Source organism: Ammospiza nelsoni, chromosome 5 (assembly GCF_027579445.1).
Source record: "Ammospiza nelsoni isolate bAmmNel1 chromosome 5, bAmmNel1.pri, whole genome shotgun sequence".
Classification (NCBI taxonomy): domain Eukaryota; kingdom Metazoa; phylum Chordata; class Aves; order Passeriformes; family Passerellidae; genus Ammospiza; species Ammospiza nelsoni.
Window position 1 is genome coordinate 53,503,501 of NC_080637.1, and position 17,508 is coordinate 53,521,008.

The 17,508-nt window shown below is 41.4% G+C and overlaps 1 protein-coding gene across 2 annotated transcripts in view; it reads left to right on the forward strand.

Annotated features, from left to right (window-relative positions):
- The window catches only part of NUAK1 (NUAK family kinase 1), a 46,886-nt gene that overhangs the window by 16,172 nt on the left and 13,206 nt on the right, over nt 1-17,508 (forward strand). Inside the window, exons 2-3 of one of the 2 annotated variants that reach the window (XM_059472264.1) lie at nt 6,997-7,117; nt 17,240-17,391. In XM_059472264.1, coding sequence (XP_059328247.1) covers nt 6,997-7,117; nt 17,240-17,391 — 273 coding nt within the window. Of the gene's footprint in view, nt 1-6,996; nt 7,118-17,214; nt 17,392-17,508 lie in introns of both variants that reach the window. The other variant, XM_059472265.1, reaches the window with a different exon arrangement.

Here is a 17,508-nt window from a genome sequence, read left to right on the forward strand (position 1 = left end):
ATAAGCTCACTTGGGTGCAGATGGCACCAGTTACTGCTTTGAGCAACTCTCCCAATTACTGCACAGTTTGCCAGCATATCCAAGAATAGAGTGGGCCTGCTGATAAATAATTAATAAGGATTTTGTTGAGTGCTTGTCTCCCACGCAGTATCACCACAGAGATGATCTGGCTTTTAGGATGTGAAAACTAACAATCTCTGAAACAATGGCATTGTGTCAACCTTACTCTTTGCCTGAAAGGGAGAGCTCTGAGAGATGTGTTAGCAGATTGCACAACGCCAGGCACTAATTTTGCTTACACTCACAGTGGCCTTTTGTCAGCTTTTCAGTGACTGCATGAAATGTTTTCTATGACCATGCAGAATCTTGTTCTTAGAATTGCATGTCCTGCATGATGCTCTTTAGTACTGCATCTGGCCCAGGGCTGGAATCTCAAGATAACTTTTTTTCAGCAAATGGACATGGCAAAGGTATAATCATGTGGTAGGAGGCTTACAAAAAGAACTCCTCATAAGTGTACCTTTTCAGAACCCTTTGGATGCTTCATTTTCCCCTTTTCAGAACCCTTTGGATCCTTCTTCCCACCTGGAAGGTCCAGAGGCCAATTAGACAGTTATTCAGCCCACCCCCTGCCTTTCCTTTTTCTCCTTTGTGCAACCTCTGGAAGTGCCATTTCAATGCAACTGCATTATCAGCATTCCCCTCCTTATCATTTGATTGCAGCCACCTCAGAGACCACATAATTTTGTAGCTTTGTTTCTTTTCCTCTTGGGTTGGTGATGTCGGGGCTAAGAGCCATAGGCAGAGACTCCCCTGGAAAAAACATTATATGGTGCCAGACTTTCTTACTTGGCTCTTTGGAGCTGGAGAAAGAACAATGTACCTTTTCTCTCCCCACCCCCGAACATCCTCTGCTCTCCCTTTCTCTTCCTCCCCTGGTTGATCAACCTATTCTTTACCTCCACACCCCGTTGGCACTTGGCACATTGCACTTCCCACCTTCGAATCTCAAAGAAAGGAAGCAGAGCTGTGAAACTGGCTGGGCTCACCCACTTCCCATCGCTGGGTAGGGATGAATTCAGTTCACAGCTTTCAGAAAGAAGAGTTTTATGTGTATTTAACCTTCCCCTCCCTCTTCACCCAAATAAAATGTTTTTAAATAATTTTCTTTAAGCATCTTTTCTGACATATTGCTCAGTGGCAACGAGCTGGTTTCCCTTTCTCAGGGAACTTCACTCTCTGTCCTGATGGTGGTTTTTTGACTCTCCATAATAGTATTGCTACAGCCCATTGGAATTTGTTTGAGCATGGATGGTATGTACAAGTGCTGGAACCAGCTTAAAAGTCACAGCCTCCCTCGGTGGAAAAAAACAGTTCATATCTCACTGTGGTCCTAAAAATAGCCTTGGTAGATAATAGAGAGTGGAAGATAGTCTTCAATGGGTCTGAATGTACTGCATGCAGAAATTGCTGTGGAAGGGTCAGTGGTTTGTGCCATTTAAGTAGTCAGGCTTAGCTACAGCACTCACCGACTTAAAAATCTGTGACTCTGCACTGTGGCTAGTACTACCTTAATTTCTATTCACACAACTCAGCTGGAAATGAGGCAAACTTAGGTTCATTAGACTAAAACGAACACATGAACCAACTTCCTGAAATCAATTAAAATAGATTCTCACTTTGATAAAAACAGAGCTTTTTTTTTTTTTTTTGCTCAGCTGTAAATGATGATGCCAGCAGAGACTCGGCAGACATGAGGCATGGAGATTTGATATGGAAATGGGCACCTATTGCCATGCCCTTTGCCAGATATTTAGACCTGGAGATACCTTTATGTACACAGTGGTCTTGATCAGGCTCTGTAAAAATAAATTCTACCTGTTTTGCTCTGCTAAGCAGCCAAGAAGCTTGAAAAGGAAGAAAGACATTTCTGTCACAGATACGACTGAATGTACAGAAACCTTTGCAACTGTCATACTTTTGAAGTATTGAAGTATTTATAGTTCAATTCCAGTTATTTGTATGAAACAAAAGCAAAGAAGCATGAAGTGTGTTGGAAAATACTTCTTAATCTCTCTACACCAGTTCAGGGAGTGAGTATAAATCCTCTTTCCAGCAAATGGAAACCAGTAATTTATTGGAGCCTTGAAAACAATTTATTTCTCTACGATTCCTGCCCAGCACACTCTGCAAACTGACTCATGGAGGGATGGGAAGCCAAAAGTTCTGCTCCCTCTTTTCTGTCTGTTTCTGGAAGGCAGAGCAGCAGTGAAGCTGGGGCTGTGCTTGTGCAGAGCAGTTTGGAGGTGCCTGGTTGTATTAGAGGTTCACACCCCCTGCCTGTACCATAGATTTGGGGAGGGTATTCTCTTTACCTCCTTCTGAGCAGAGACTGGTACCAGAACTGGTGGTGCAGGTGGAGGCATTTCATCCCATGTCTGATGGTCTTTCTCTCCCCCTGACCCATGTGTGGGAGCATGCAGCCATCAGAACCGCAGAAGATACTGGGGATGGTTTTGGTGCACACAGCCAGTAATGATTTCCAGAAGGAAACTTCACATGGCCTAGTTTTGAGCTGTGACCTTGGTGCTCATGCATGTATTTAACTTTGCATGTGTGAACTGTCCCACAAAAGTCGATGGCCTGCTCACATGTGTGAAGTTAGGCATGTGCTAAAGTGTTCTGCCAGATTGGATACTGTGTCTATAGGGGCTTTGGGTGAACTTGAACCTGTTTTGTTGGGGTGAGAGGCTTTAAATTTCGTGATTAGGAATCTGATACATTACTCTCTCTGAGTGCAAGGTCTTGGAGTTATCTGAAATTCTCATTAAGACAAGAAGCTAGGAAAAATACAAATTCCTCCACTAGTAGTGTTACTAAAAATACTATAATTAAATTATCTAAGTCTTAAACCCAGTAAAACATATTGAAAAGTGTGGTAGAGGTATAAGTACAGTGTTTTGAGAGTACCAAAGGGACTAACAGCACTTTCTCTGCAGATATTGAGCTGGAATATTTGGAGTAGTTAATGTAGCTGATGTAGAAAGTGTGTTGCTTTTTCTGTAATCTTGATTCATAGGCTGTGACCCTTAATAAATTTTGATGTTGCCCACAGTGAAGCCACTGCTTTCAGAGAAAGCAAGAAAGCAGGCTAGAAAGAAAGAAAGAAATGAGCCTTAAGAATGAACAAACAAGTTCTTTCATAAGGTATTTTTCAATTTGCCTTATTTCTTATTATGCTGAAGTTATTCAGGTCCTTCATGCAACAGTCTTGTAAGTGGGGTTTAGAAAAATTTGAGCCAGCTCTGTCTGGTATTAAAAGCATAAGCCCTTTTGAAAATGTATTTTCTGGAATATATTTCTGAAAGAAATAAATTTCATGAGAGAAGTTATATTATTATATATTTTAGAAGACCTGGAAGGGAGGCTTGTTTTACAGTCCGATACCATAACATACAGCTGGGGGTCTTGCTTTGCTGAGAGATATGAAAACAATGAAACATGTAATAAATACCTGGAATGTGATTGTGATTTGTAATGTTTCCATGAAATACTGAATAAAACCCAGCTGGGCTGCTTTCTTGTTGGTGTTGGTTTTTTTCACTGCAGTAGACTTGAGCCCAAGTATTCTTGCTGACGTGGTCTGAGCAGACTGGTGTAGGTGAAAGAATTGACTGGCAGAAATCTGTTTCTTAGAATGGAATAGCTGGAATGAATGCTGTCCTGCTCCACTAATCCTGCTCTGGGATGCCAGCTCTGACAGTCTGCTGACACCCATCACTCACTGTTTGGCCTTTCAGACCAGGTCACCAGCAAGGCTGTGGATGCCTGATAGCCTTTGAAGTGTGGAACCTATCCACTTGGGGATTGTGCAGGCCACCAGGCAGATGGCATGGGGTGAAAAGTATTTTTTGGGATGCCTTTGAACCTTTCACTTTCCTGTTACCCTTTTTGAGGAGAAAAATAGCAGTTGAACATTGGGAAAGGTATCAGAAGTCATCCTTTAATAACAAGATGATTTGTTGAATAAGGCACTTCTGTGGTGTGTTGCGCAGTTTGGGAGGAAGAGGCAGGCAGCAATTTCTGAGATGATACTGCCCTTGTTTCCTTACTGTCCTTGTTTCCTTTAGGAGTTATGTCACCTTTCTGTTTTGATTTCTCACCTTCTGAAAGTGGATAAATTGTGCTGTTTCACCAATTGCTTATCAAGGTTTAACTAATAAATGGCTACAACTTATGTGCTGTGCAAATAGAGAGTGATACTACTTTGTGAGCATGTGAGTAAACCTCTCTTTTGTGCGAGTGCTTGTACTGGTAACGTACAAGGGGCACTGCCTCCCACGCAGCGCTCTTGCTGTGTGTCAGGATTGCAGGGCATGGGCTGACCGTGGCCAGGTGGATGCCCTGGCTCCACTGACACCACTGAAGTAAAGATATTTCACACCTGCTGATTGTCTTTCCTTGTTTCCAAGTGCCGAGTGAGGGAAGAGAAAGTCTTGAATGTTAAAACCCAAGGGATGTGTTCAGCATGTATTCTTTCCTTATATTTGGGATGAGACATTACAGCCTGGATGTCTGACAAAATCTCAAGTACTTTGGCTGGGCTGTTGAATTCTGCCTCTGCAACTGGGAAGTGATGCTTTCAGGAGAGCTTAAGTACCATCTTTGAAATTTGGGAAAACTTTTAGGAATAGCCTTTATAAATTAAGGTGCCTTAATTTTCAGCATGGGTTGTGAGACTGTAAACTCTGTGGTCCTGTTAAAAAATATCTTCCCAGGCAACACATTTGTTTGCATTAGAATAATGATCCAAATGTATACTTACAAAGTGCTACCACACTTTTCAATCATGTTTGCATTTTTGTATCTAAAAATATGTTTTCTTATATGCAATTTTCTACAGAGGCCAGTGGGTAGATGTGCAAAAGTCCTGTCTGTGAAGCACGCAGTCAAGTTATCAGGAGATTGGCGTGTCCTCTAGGTTGCTGTTATTACTTTACCAGCTGTGAATAGGGAAGAATTTGCTCCCTGTTGTATATTTGACAATGAAACCCTTCTTAAATTCTTCCTCAGAGCCAAATACAAGGCTGTTTTTTAATAAAAAATGTGTTTTTACCCATGTCTATATTTATTGCAGGAATGCACATACCGCTCCAAGAGCCACCCACATCCTTCTGTATACAGGGTGTATTTGCATTTGCAATCAGTCCCAATGCAAACGTGGGAAGGGGAAAAATCCATTGTCATCTTTAGAGTTGGTTGCCTTTTCCATCTCTAGAATTACTTGGAGGCTATCTTGGTCACTCATTCAATTAAGATCTGTTGTATTACCTTTTCTAGAAATATGTGCCATGTAAAGAAGACTATAGCTATGTTGTTACTTTTAAAGTCTGTATTCCAAATGTTTGGGTCAAGAGGAAAAAAAGAATTGTTTTGGGTTTAACATGCAAATCGTTTTGTCCCTTGATTTCTTTTTGTTCTACTGTCCCAAAGTAGGGGAGCACTTGAGAAAGAGCTTAATTTTAAGCACGTGCAGCAGTCTTTGGGAATTCAAGGGGATGAGGCATATGCTTAATGCTTTTTCGAACAATGTTGCTTTTCAGAGTTGAAGACTTTGTAGGAAACCTGATCCTTTAAAGTGGCTCCTGTTTATGTACATTTAAATTTTATAATATTGTAGGTTTTTCTCTTCTTTCTTCAATATCCTCAATGCTACATCATATAATGAAAACAATACTGGTCATGCCACTTGCAATTACTGCCTTGAAGCAGGCAGTGAATTTTTTTTTTCCTAGAGTAACTGAGGAAATAATGTAAATCATAGATTTACAAATGTTTTCCCAGGAGAAGTCCACAGTAGTTGGCTGCAAAGAATGCCACAAGTTTGGTTTACCCATAAAAGGGTGGTCATCTCAGCAGGTCAGTGATGTTTTTCAATGACTTATTGTTGATTTTAAGCTAGCTGATAATTTATTCCCTGAACTCTAGCTTAAAAAAACAATGCAGGGTAAATATTGAGCATAATAAAGACCGTGATGCCATTCAGTATGCACAATGCCCTCACCTTCCCTCTCCCACCAGCTTCTCTGCATTGTTGCTTTCTTCATTTCTCATAGGGCATGAGATTACCTCCACAGTTATTTATGGGAGTGTTCAGATAAGCCCTTTTTTCACAGGCAACACACATACACACACAAGGACTGTTATAATTTGAGTTTATATTGCAAGTTCAGCTATCACTTCCTCTGTTCCCACCCTGCCTTTTGGAAAGACATCCAGTCACATGATATGCTTGTAAAAAAGCTTGCTGATTGAGGAAGGATGCAGGAAGGATATGGTTTTGCAGAGACTGCATAAGTGTTGTGTAGGACCTGAAGCTTGGGTTTATATAAGGATGAGTTTAGATGTGAATTTTAAAGATTTATTTATTCTGATTTTTGAATAAGTCACAACTCCTGAACAGTATGCCTGCTTTAGAGAACCATGGACTAATCTGTGTTAATGGGATCATTTATGTATTAACATGGATATCAATACATAATTGGCACCCTGGATTCCCTGCCTCTGTTCCATCAGAGATATCAAAGTTTTTTCAAATAAATTGTCTCAAAAGTTTCTTTTTGAAATTGTCAGATGCAATCATGTCTTAGCAAGTGTGCTTCCCATCAAATTCTCTTGAGGAGTTTTGCCATTTGCATAAGGAGAGTGCTTAGGCTAGCACAGAAATCTTTCTGAAGGATGCTGTGTTCCCCCTCAGTAAAGTCCTAAGACCTGAAGAGCCCAAAACTTCATGTCACCCATTACACTGTCATGAGAGTGTATTTATTGTTATATAGTGAGGGAGCTGGAGCATGGAGGTTTGTATTTTAAAGGTTTGTTTTGGTCATTCCATGTTCTGCCAACATCTAACATCTGTATTTATTTTTTAACTATTCTTAGTGGATTAGATGCATCTGTTCAGTTCCAAGAATAACGCTTGATTTCCTGCATTTATAGGTTGCAATAAAATCCATTCGTAAGGACAAAATTAAGGATGAACAAGATATGGTTCACATCAGACGGGAGATTGAGATCATGTCATCCCTCAGCCACCCTCATATCATCACCATATATGAAGGTTAGTGAATGTGGTTTTCCTCCCTGACTGCTCTGTTACATTCTTGCAGACCTGATGTTCCTGTTTCTTGAGATTGAAACCCTTACTCCTGGTGTAGCTCATCCCTTACCAATGAGACTGCCTTGAGCACTGCCTTCCCTCTGAGCTACCAGTGTTTCACAGATGCATAAACCTTTGCTAGGAAGAGCTTCTTCTTGTGTGAGTTCATTGTGTCAGTCGCAGGTGGGAGATGGTTGCATGTATCACCTCATGTCCTTGCTCCCACTGTACAGTTCAGTTTCATTTCAGCCTGATGTCCGTTTCTGTTCCCAGCCCCTAGACCAGTCCTTGTTTACTTTATTTTCCCTGGACTGCACACGACTGTCCTTATCTGCTCTAGGACTTTGGACCTCCCTTACCAGTCAGTTCAAGTTGCTACTTCTGTCATTGCAGCTTTTCCCCCTGAATCCCAGTGTCCACTTCCTGTCCACCGCTGCACATTTTCCTGTCACTCTGGTGGCTGGCTTATCATTCCTTTTTCCTTATCCTGTCTTCCTCCTCTACCTCCTTTCTTCCTGGGACACAGCTGGGAAGATTTGCCAGTTTATTTATGTCCCAGTACTAGCTTGGCAGGTCATATTAAGTGCATGCTAAAAGATGCCAGTCAAAAGGCCTTTTGCTGCAGGGAGGGAGGCTGCATGTTATCTTGGGATGTAGACTCCAGAGGTTCAGAGAGACCTGGGTCAGGCAGTCTTATCCCTGGGGATCACCCTTTTTCCTCTGTGAAGAGCAGGAAGCCTGAATGTAGCCCTACACGTTTCCATAGCTGTGAGGTAAATGAAGAAAGTGATGAGATGTGTATGGCAGCTCTGCTCTGAGAGTTGATACGACTGATTAAAACAAGGGCTGTCTTGGCATACTGTTACACTATCACATATTGAGTTATTCGAAAGCATGTTCTTGTACTTGAAAAGAGATGAGTATCTGTCTTTTTATTGAATAAACTAATAAAAAGGATCTGGGAACAGAAGAGGGGAGGGATGCTGTGTCAGCATGTGGGTTGCAAATGGAACAAAAGTTACTTCAAATATGGATGGGAACTCTGGAAGAAAAAATATTAAGCATGCTGTGGTTCTTTGACCAGTTGCCCTTCTCATACTTACTTAAAATAGTTTTTACTGAGTTAAAATATTTGTAAAAGTGAAAAAGATTACAGCATTTTTAGGAAGCAGACACTAAGTCCTGGGGGAGTAAAACTTCCCTCTCTGGCCCTGCGGAGACAGGAGCAATGCTTCTGCAGCAAAGCCAGCTGAGCTCCACGATGGAGAATTCATCTTGTCTGAGGAGGATGAGCACCCGTATCAGGTTCTGGTGTGTTTTCCAAGCAGTCAGAGTCAGTATTTGGCCTGTAGCAGCCAATGCTGTAACTTAAGATACGGTAGCACTGGGAAGATGTGTGGTTATGCAGCTGAACCCACAGGAGCTGCCCAGAGGTGAGGGTGTGACCTCAGGGGCCCTTGAGTGTGTGCTTCTCTTGAAGCTGAAGAGTACTTGTTGTGAAGTTAAGGGGCTACTACATCAAGGGCTGAAGTATTTGTATCCTCTCAAAGTTGGACTTCAAACACAAGATTTTCCTCTTGAGTGATGCATAAAGAGTGATAATATTGCTATCCCCTGACACAAAATGTTGAAGTCAGTAAATCCTAAGAGGTGGGCTTAATCTCACTAAAATTAAGCAATCCAACAATTCTGCAGTTGGTGTATGCTACAAGTCTAGCGTGCCTCTCTAGTCAAGAGAATTCAGCATCTTCTCGGTGTGGTTGGCTCCCTCCTGGGAGACCTTTTTTCAGATGAGTGGGATAAATGACATATTGGAGGCTCCTGTTGGAGTCTAGTTGACTAACTTAGATCAGATTGACTTTAAGACTGAAGCCACCCTTGAGATATTTTACTCCTATCTCACAAATTTTTACTGCAGGTTTCCAGACTGCCACTACACTCTCTATAGGTGCCAGGTTGCACAGATGTACCATGGACAATGCTGGATATCCCTGTAATAATCTTTGAAAGCTCTTTGTACTGCATTTACAAACGTGTTTTCCTTAAGTAGGATCTTGTTTAGGTATCCTTTTGACCTTCCTGTTAATAGCAATTAACCTCTGAATTTGTCTACTTGATGTAAATACAACTGTATCTTTTTAAATTGATACCAAGCAAATTAAGATCTGTGGAAACCAAACTTTTCAGTTTAGAGGTGCTTCTTTGTAACCTAATCATAAAGCATGTACCTTGCCCATTACTGCCAGGGCAGATGCACAGTTGTGACTAAAGAAATTACATCCTCTCAGCAGGGCTGTAATTGGCAATCTGTTGAGTGTGGCTGTGAGGGAAGTACTCCTTTAAGTGACTTTAAACTCCTTGAAAGGGACTGGATAAACGAAGTTGGCTTTGCTGGCAGTGTTCTGATTTCAGCACATAAATTTTAGTTTATAGAATAATGCCCCTGTCCATTCATCTGTCTGTCTCTCCCCTGCCACTCACCCTTCCTTTGCCCTATTGCTTTTTTGCCTTGAAAATTCCAGGATTTTATAATAAAGCCTTTGAGAGCTAACATATTTTTCCAGGAGTAGCTTGAGTGCAAAATCTGCCTCATCTGGCAATACTTTATAAAAGTTAAACCAGGGAAGGAACATTCTGTGAACATTTAAACACATGTTGGGCCAATCATGAGGGTGAAGTTACACTAGATACGTTTAGGAGTGAGCTCTTGAGTCTTTGTAGTGTGAAGTACAGTTGTCTGCATGACTGTTTCTGTGCTGAAAGAGTTGTCCTTGGTCAGCATAACCATACAGAAAAGTTTGCCCTTTTGCAAAATGTACTTAAAGGTGAACCGACTATTAGCTAACATGTCTGCAGAAATGGTTTACTGAAGATCTTCCCTGGAGAATGAATAAACATTAGGATCAAAATTTGGTGCTTGTGGAACATGATGGTATTAATGTAAATGAGAAACTGAAGGAAAATGTGTGCTGAAGTGCTCTGCTGAACTGGGGCCAGGATGCTTATAAGAGTGCAGCACACTTTGCATTAACAAGGCACAAAATATGGATCTCCCAAGTGCTTGAGCTAGGTTGCATGCTTAATCAGGAGACTGGTTCAGCTCTACTTCCAAACCTCAAAGGCAACAGGAGATAATCTGACAGTGTGTAACAGCAGTGGCACAGTATTCCAGGATACTCACTGCACTTGCCAAATACATGTTCAATCTCACGTTTTGTGCCAGACTTCATGCAGCAAAGCATAAACACACTTGGTGTTTCACACACACATAGGCCTGTCTCCAGTGTGGGGAGCTGTGTCAGTCAAGTCATCATATCATCAGCAAAACCAGCTGCATTGTCAGAAATCTGCCTGTGTGGCAGCTGTTAAAGGTGTGTGGACACAAGCCATTGCTGAGGAACTGCATCCCTACAGCAGTGCTGGCCCAGACAAGTGTCTCCTGCCATCAGCTGTATGTGGACCTCAGGGTGGGACAGCAGCCGGGGCCAGGGTGGCAAAACAGTCACCTATCTCAGGCTGTGACATTTGAGAGCAATCCCAGCCTCTGTCCAAGCCTTTGCTATCTTCTGGTTTTCAGACATAATCATAACAAACTTTGTTGCCTAATGACCCCCCCCCCCTTCTGTGTGCAAAACACCTGAAAAAGCCATGAGTCCATTTAAACATCATATGGATGACTGGGCTTTAATCAAGAATGTTGGAAGTTGGAAAGCTGAAATTATTCTTTTTTTTGGCCAAGAGAAAGTGCTTCTGTAGTGATACTGTTTAAACACATTTCTAATTAATTTCCTCTAATTATGTAGGCTTTTGAGTTTTGAGTGCTTTATTAACATTGTTTTTAGTTGATTACAACCAAGAACATCAAGTAATATTTCAAGTGTCTGGAGATATTAATGAAGCAAGAATAAACAAACTTAACTCTTTAGTTACCATACCTCAGCTTTATGAATTTCCTGCCATTCAGGGTGATCACCTAAACAGACTTCATCGGACATGGTATAAACTCAAATGTGTGAGATCATGGGCAGGTCTAGTTTAAATGTCAAACTGATTGCCAGCAGCGGTGAAATTTATTTTGATCTTCTCATTTACACAGTCCTGCCATAGTAATATAAATATTTGCCTCTCTGAAGTTCCTCGACATTTAAATAACATTTAAATAAAGGGGAGTTAGTGCTTGTATTCTTTGCCGAAACAAAGACAATTAGTGTAATGTGTTATTGTGACCAAATTGGTAACTGTCATTTTTCCTTCCTTCTAAAGAGCAAACCATCATAATCTGCATATCCTCAGTCTTGCTCTGTGAGAAGCAACTTCACCAAGGATAATAGATCCCATTCTGATTTAATCTCCTCACTGGGGAGGAGTAAATTATAACATGTTGTATGATTTAAAAAGATTATTGCAGGATCTTAACAACGTTCCTTTAATTAAAAAGGAGATTCAATTTGGCTGAAAAAGGCCATAATTTAGAAGAATAATTTAACACAAGTTTAGCATTAAAACACATACTTTATATCTTGATGTCTTCAATTATAGTTGAGCATATGCATAAATTTATGTGTATGCATATACGTGATATTCTCATTTGGTCTGGGATATTTTCATGTCTGCTATATGCTCTGTTTAAAACAGTAATAAAATAATACTGCTGCTAAAAACCAGCTAAATTAACATTATGCCAGGGGGCTGTAAAACAGTCAAAACTACAAAAGCTGGATCAGGCTGAATTTCCAAGGTAAAAGACAGTTTTCAGTACTCGCATGACTTTTTGAAGAATAATTCAAGGCTTGTTTACGCAAGTGAGGTAAGTGGGTCATACATGAATTTTCTGAATGAAAAGGTTGTTCTAGTCTGCATCTCCGAAATTAAAAACAAACTTACTTGTTCTTTTGATTTGGCTGACCTTTAATAAAAGAGCATTTTATAGCAGTGGAAAGGTACTTCTGTCTTCGGCTGTTAGGAGAGTAATAAAAATACCACTGAATGGAAAGACACCAGATGGAAGGAATGTCAACATACTGGAACTAATTTAGGAGATTGCTCTGATAGAGAGCAAAGGCATGAGGAGAATTCAAATGGTTCCAGTGCAAAGAGATTGGCCGCCCCTCTTAAACTAACAAACTAAAATCCTTACCCCAGGGTTACATGTAAACCAAATGGAATCAGCCCACAAGGAGATAGTCCAAGAATCCTCCACCCTCAGCACTCACTCTGACTTTAGTATTCTTTGAGCTTGGAGGAAGGACTTTTTTTTTATTTTGGTAGTAAGTTAGTCCAAAGTGAATTGTCCTAATAGAGAGGTATACAGTGTACCACTAAACCTTTCTGACCGATGTTTGCAAAACCGTGCCCATCTGGGCTTTCAACAATTTTATGGTGAAGCACATCTTAGCAGAGAAGAAATATAGTGAGCGTGTTCATTTGGTGTCTTGTCCCATGAGTTTCAGAGGAGGTGATTTTGGTGTAGCTGGAGGGACAAATTTGGCCGTAGGGTTGAAAAGAAGAATGCTGATGAGCAAGAGGTCAGCCAGCTATTTGGAAAATGGAAGGCTGTAGATAGAAGCTGAGTTCATGATTTCACAGCCTCTAACTATAAATAAGTGGAGAGATTTTATGCAAGAGCTATTACTGTAGTTGAACAGCCTGTGAAAAAGGGATGGATTATTCATGTTAGAAAATGTACTTTGTCTCAGATATCTCTTTGATAGCAAAAAGTGAAATTCTTTCCCAATTTCACATTTATGTTCTTCAAGGAACTTTGAAGTCAGCAGATTTGGTTTCAATTATGAGCCTGAAGGTATAGACTTTTTCTCTGTCACTTTTAAAAAAGAAACAAACATGTTAGAGTTAAGGGTGGGATTTAAAGAAAAGTAAGACATTTTTCACCACTGTATGTTAAGCACCCTTTGCTGCTTAGGTTCCCAAGGCTTTTGGAAACCAAAACCAAGTGGTTTTGAGCAGACCAAGCCCAAGCAAACTTGCAGCCCCTGGAAAATGCTGTTTCTGTGCGTTGCTATGGCCAATGTCTTAGTCCTTTGTTCATCTCCTGGGGATACAATCACATTTTTCCTTACACCATGATGTTCATGCTGTTCCTGCTCCTGGTTCCTGATGTGCTCTCACACTGCTGTCCCTGCTTCCTCCCCTGTGGCCACATAAAATGCAGTCATCTCCACAGTCAATCCTTCAGCTGGCAGGCTCTGTCTGCTAAGGAGTAGTAGTGATTTGCAAGCACTACTCTGCAGCAGCACTTGACCACTGTGGCTGAGGCAGTGCAGCTGCCCTCCCGCCGCATCAAGGTCTTGTTGCAGCTCTCAGAGTAACTCAGAGTGGTGCAAATAAACACAGACGCTCAGAAATAGATGACACACGGCCAGTAGCAAGCATTTCTCCTGCTGTTGTCCCCTCTAATAGATGAAGCTTGTGCCTTGTATCTAAGCAACCCCCCTATCTTGATTCTTAATTGACAGACCATCTCCCCTGCTATCCATGTATGGGTGTTGGTAATGACAGTTCTCTGCTTATCTAATTTGGCTAGCCATTTACAGAGTATTGATGGTTTGAAAGAAGCTAAAGCAGCCCCACCTTACTCATACATGGTCTCCATCCCTTGACCTTGCTCAGGGCTGAGGAGCAGGCTTATATGACATGGCTGTCCCAGAAGTAGCAAGATTTGGAAAGTTCCTGGGGTTCAGCATCCTGCCAGAGTTATGCTTCTCTGCTGCTAGTAGGTGCAGCCAGGGTTCAGGCACACTTCTAGGTGAGGGTGAGTTTCAGAATGAATATGCAGTAGGATGGCAGGTTATAAATCATCTGCAACAAAAACAAAGAGTGAACCAAGTGTCCCCAAAGCTATATGGAGGCAACTCATCCATCATCAGCCCACAAGTTACAGCCCAGGTGCTAACAGGGCATTATATTTATTACCTCATTATTCTTTGCAGTAAGTCAATCCAGCTTTAATTAATGCCCTCTTCTCTTCCTCCAGCCATTGGCTACAAGGCTTTCTTGAGCATTTGTTTATAAAACTACATGCTGTGCTCAGAAGGGAAATTCAGAAGTGCCTGTGTGAAACCTGCCTGACATCCTAAATACTACTGGGAAGATTCATGGTGTACTTGGCTGATGGTGTAAGACTTGCCAGAATACCACCTTTTCATCTGCCTGATAGTCTTGACCACTAAATTCCTCTTTAAGGCTATGTGTGTGTGTGAAGACATAAATCCCACTGCCTTTCAACCTCCTCTTCCTTCAGCTGCAGCTCTCATTTTAGATTTTTCTGTCTGCTGTTCAGTTCCATCCCTGCAGAGGATAGCTCCGTGCCCACTCCTGAGGTTCAGCTGATACTGTGGAGGTGCTCTGATGTGAAATGACACAGTTGTAAAAAAATACCTCCCTATTCACCTCTGCTCCTGGGTGGAGAAACAATTTGCTGTTTAATTCTGTAATTGTTCAGCTATGATGATGGTGAGGAGGGCTCTGTAATGTCGCCTAAGTTCAAGGATAGTTTCCCTCTTAAAATTCTCCCTCGTGAAAAAGTGTGCCAGTAAACTGAAAACCAAATACGAGTTTCTGGAACAATTCTGTTTCTATTGATTCTAGTGTGGCTTTGTGACAAAAATTTGAAATTTGGAACAGGGATTTATGCTTTCCTAAATTCAGCTTGATGGTATTATCTCAGTTTCCTAGAGGGTGTAAGAGAAAATTTGAAATGGAAAGTGCCTTTGAATGCACATTCCTCCAAACCAAATGCTTTCCACCTAATTTCTGTAGAAATGTTGGAAAATATATCTGGATCAGGACTTGTATTAATATGGCAAATTACATGTTAGGATTTAAAAATTCAGAACATCAAGGATGATTTGAGAAGACTCTTAGAACTGAGTAATGAAGGCAAAACTTTCATAAAAACACAGCCTGGAAGAATGCTCTATTGTGGCAGGACTGTTGTTGCTGTTACTGTCACCAGGAGCACTGCACACCTGGTGGGGCATCAGCTTTTGGAGGAGTGGGGCAAGAAGAGCCAAGGGCAAACGTGCCTCTGAGCTGAGGGTGGTCCTCAGTTGGAACTGCCTGGGATATGTATGGGATAATTCCATGAATATGGGATATTTCCATGAAAGTACACTGAGATCATCTCTGCCATGTGGCAGCTAAACCTACATGTACGTGATACATGTTCATGCATGATACAATAACCCCTAACTCATGGAATCAGCTGGGGTTTCGGGGAATTTTGTTGTTATTGTTGTTGTGTGGTTTATGTGTTTGTTTTAAATCGTATGTCTTATATGAGAGCATTTTCAGTGATTTGTCTCAGCTTGCTATTTCTTTTTTGCCTTCTTAAAAAAGCCTGTACCTAACATTAGAGAAGCGAATGTGCTCATTACTGTTTTATTGGTAGCACATCACAGCACTTCCCTGTATGACATGGAGCATGCTCAGTTTTTCCCAGACAGTATCAGTCTGTGTTTCTTGGAGAGGATACTGTATGTATAATCCATCCAGAGACGGCTTTCCCAGTTTCCGAAGTTTATTGCTAATGAGGATGCACATAGGATATAATCACTGGCAGAGGCCTCTGCTTCGGGGTACAGTGAGGCCAGCAGACAAGTAAGCAGCCAATTTTATCTGGCTGTTTGCTCTCTCTTTTATCAGAGCTGTTTGGCTGGGATTCAGGGGTGTTAGAGTGAACTGCAGAGGCTTTGGCTTGTAGATTTGAGTGACAGAGTGTGAGAGGACATGAGACAAGGCCTAAGAGAAGTAAATATCTGTGTGTTAAGAGAGGCAGCTTCACATTTCACTGCAAAAGCTGAAGCTTAATTCTGTTTTTTTTAAATCACCAAAGACTACTGGCTGAGCTTTGATAAAGACATATAGGAAGGCATCATTACAGTTGGGCTTGTCAAAACTAGCATCTATTTGTAATAGATCCTTTAACCTCATTAATTTGTATTTGCCTTGCTGCCAGTGTGACCAGGGCTGCCACAGATAAAAAGAAAGGAAAAATCACCATGTTTTCATATGGCAGTGGTTACTTATGACAGGTGCAGGAAGTTTCCAGTGGGTTGCAATGGATTTTCAGTGACACAAGAGAAGAGCTATTTAGCAGCCAGGAAAATACAGCAATTCCAGACTATTAACAGCCTGCTTTACTAGATTAAATATTAGTTATCTGCCACTCACGGTGAAGTCCTTGACAGTATGTGACACAGCATACTCTCAGCCCCGAAGAACAGTCAGGCTGTGACGTGGATGAGATGATTTTCCTTGCTCTGCTTATGCTGGCATTGTGCATTGCTGCCAGCTCTGCACAAGTGACAGAGGATTACAGCATTCAGTCTGTGACATGCAGTGGGACACATGGTAGGGGCAGGAAATAAGGAAGCTTGAGGAAGAACTGTTTGCATGAGACAAGGTACAGAGCCATACTGACAAGAGCTATACTGCTCTGGAGGTGCTGCAGCCATAGCAAGTTCAGGTGTCCATGCCCGCTACGCTGTCACAGAGAGTTGGGATGGAGGAGGGCACATCCATCAGTTGGATACTTGTTGGATTTTGGTGGTAGGTGAAAGACAACCAACAGTCATTGTAAGCCAAATGGCAATCTTGTTTCAGTTACTGAAGACAAGAATGTATTATGCCTTCTATGAGCCCTTTCCAAACCCTTTCCTGTCTGCTTCTATCCTCTGGCCTCAAGTGAGCTACTTGTACAAGGAATTCTGTGCTGGAGCAGGAGCTGGTATTCATATCTTACTGGCACAAGTGTCCACTTCACCTCACCTCACTCTTTGCCACCTTGTAACCCCGTATTATTTGAGACAAAGAGGTTCATGTAGCCATATGAAAGAGAGGATAAACTCAATTTCCTTCTCTTGGTCTGAGGTGTTGTAATCTTCCTCTGGCAAAAAGTAGCTTTGGAACTTGCTTTTTTGCAGTGACATTTGTTAGTACATCTTTCCAGGCGTCAGTGGTGGTCTAGGATGTGATCAGACATCCCGAGTCTTCTTCACTCTTTCAAGTGTCAATTTTAAAATGTATTAAATCAACTGTAGGGGTTTTTTCTTTTCTTCTGTGCAGTGTTTGAAAATAAAGATAAAATTGTGATCATCATGGAGTATGCAAGTAAAGGAGAGTTGTACGATTATATCAGTGAGAGGCGGCGATTAAGCGAAAGAGAGACAAGACACTTCTTCCGACAAATAGTCTCTGCTGTGCATTACTGCCACAAGGTGAGCAAAGGATTTAATGGTAAAAAATGCGGTTTCAAGGCTGATTACTGGCATATATTTCAAAGCATGTCTGAGGCAACAGCATTCATTATTAAGTATCAGAATACATGATTTTAT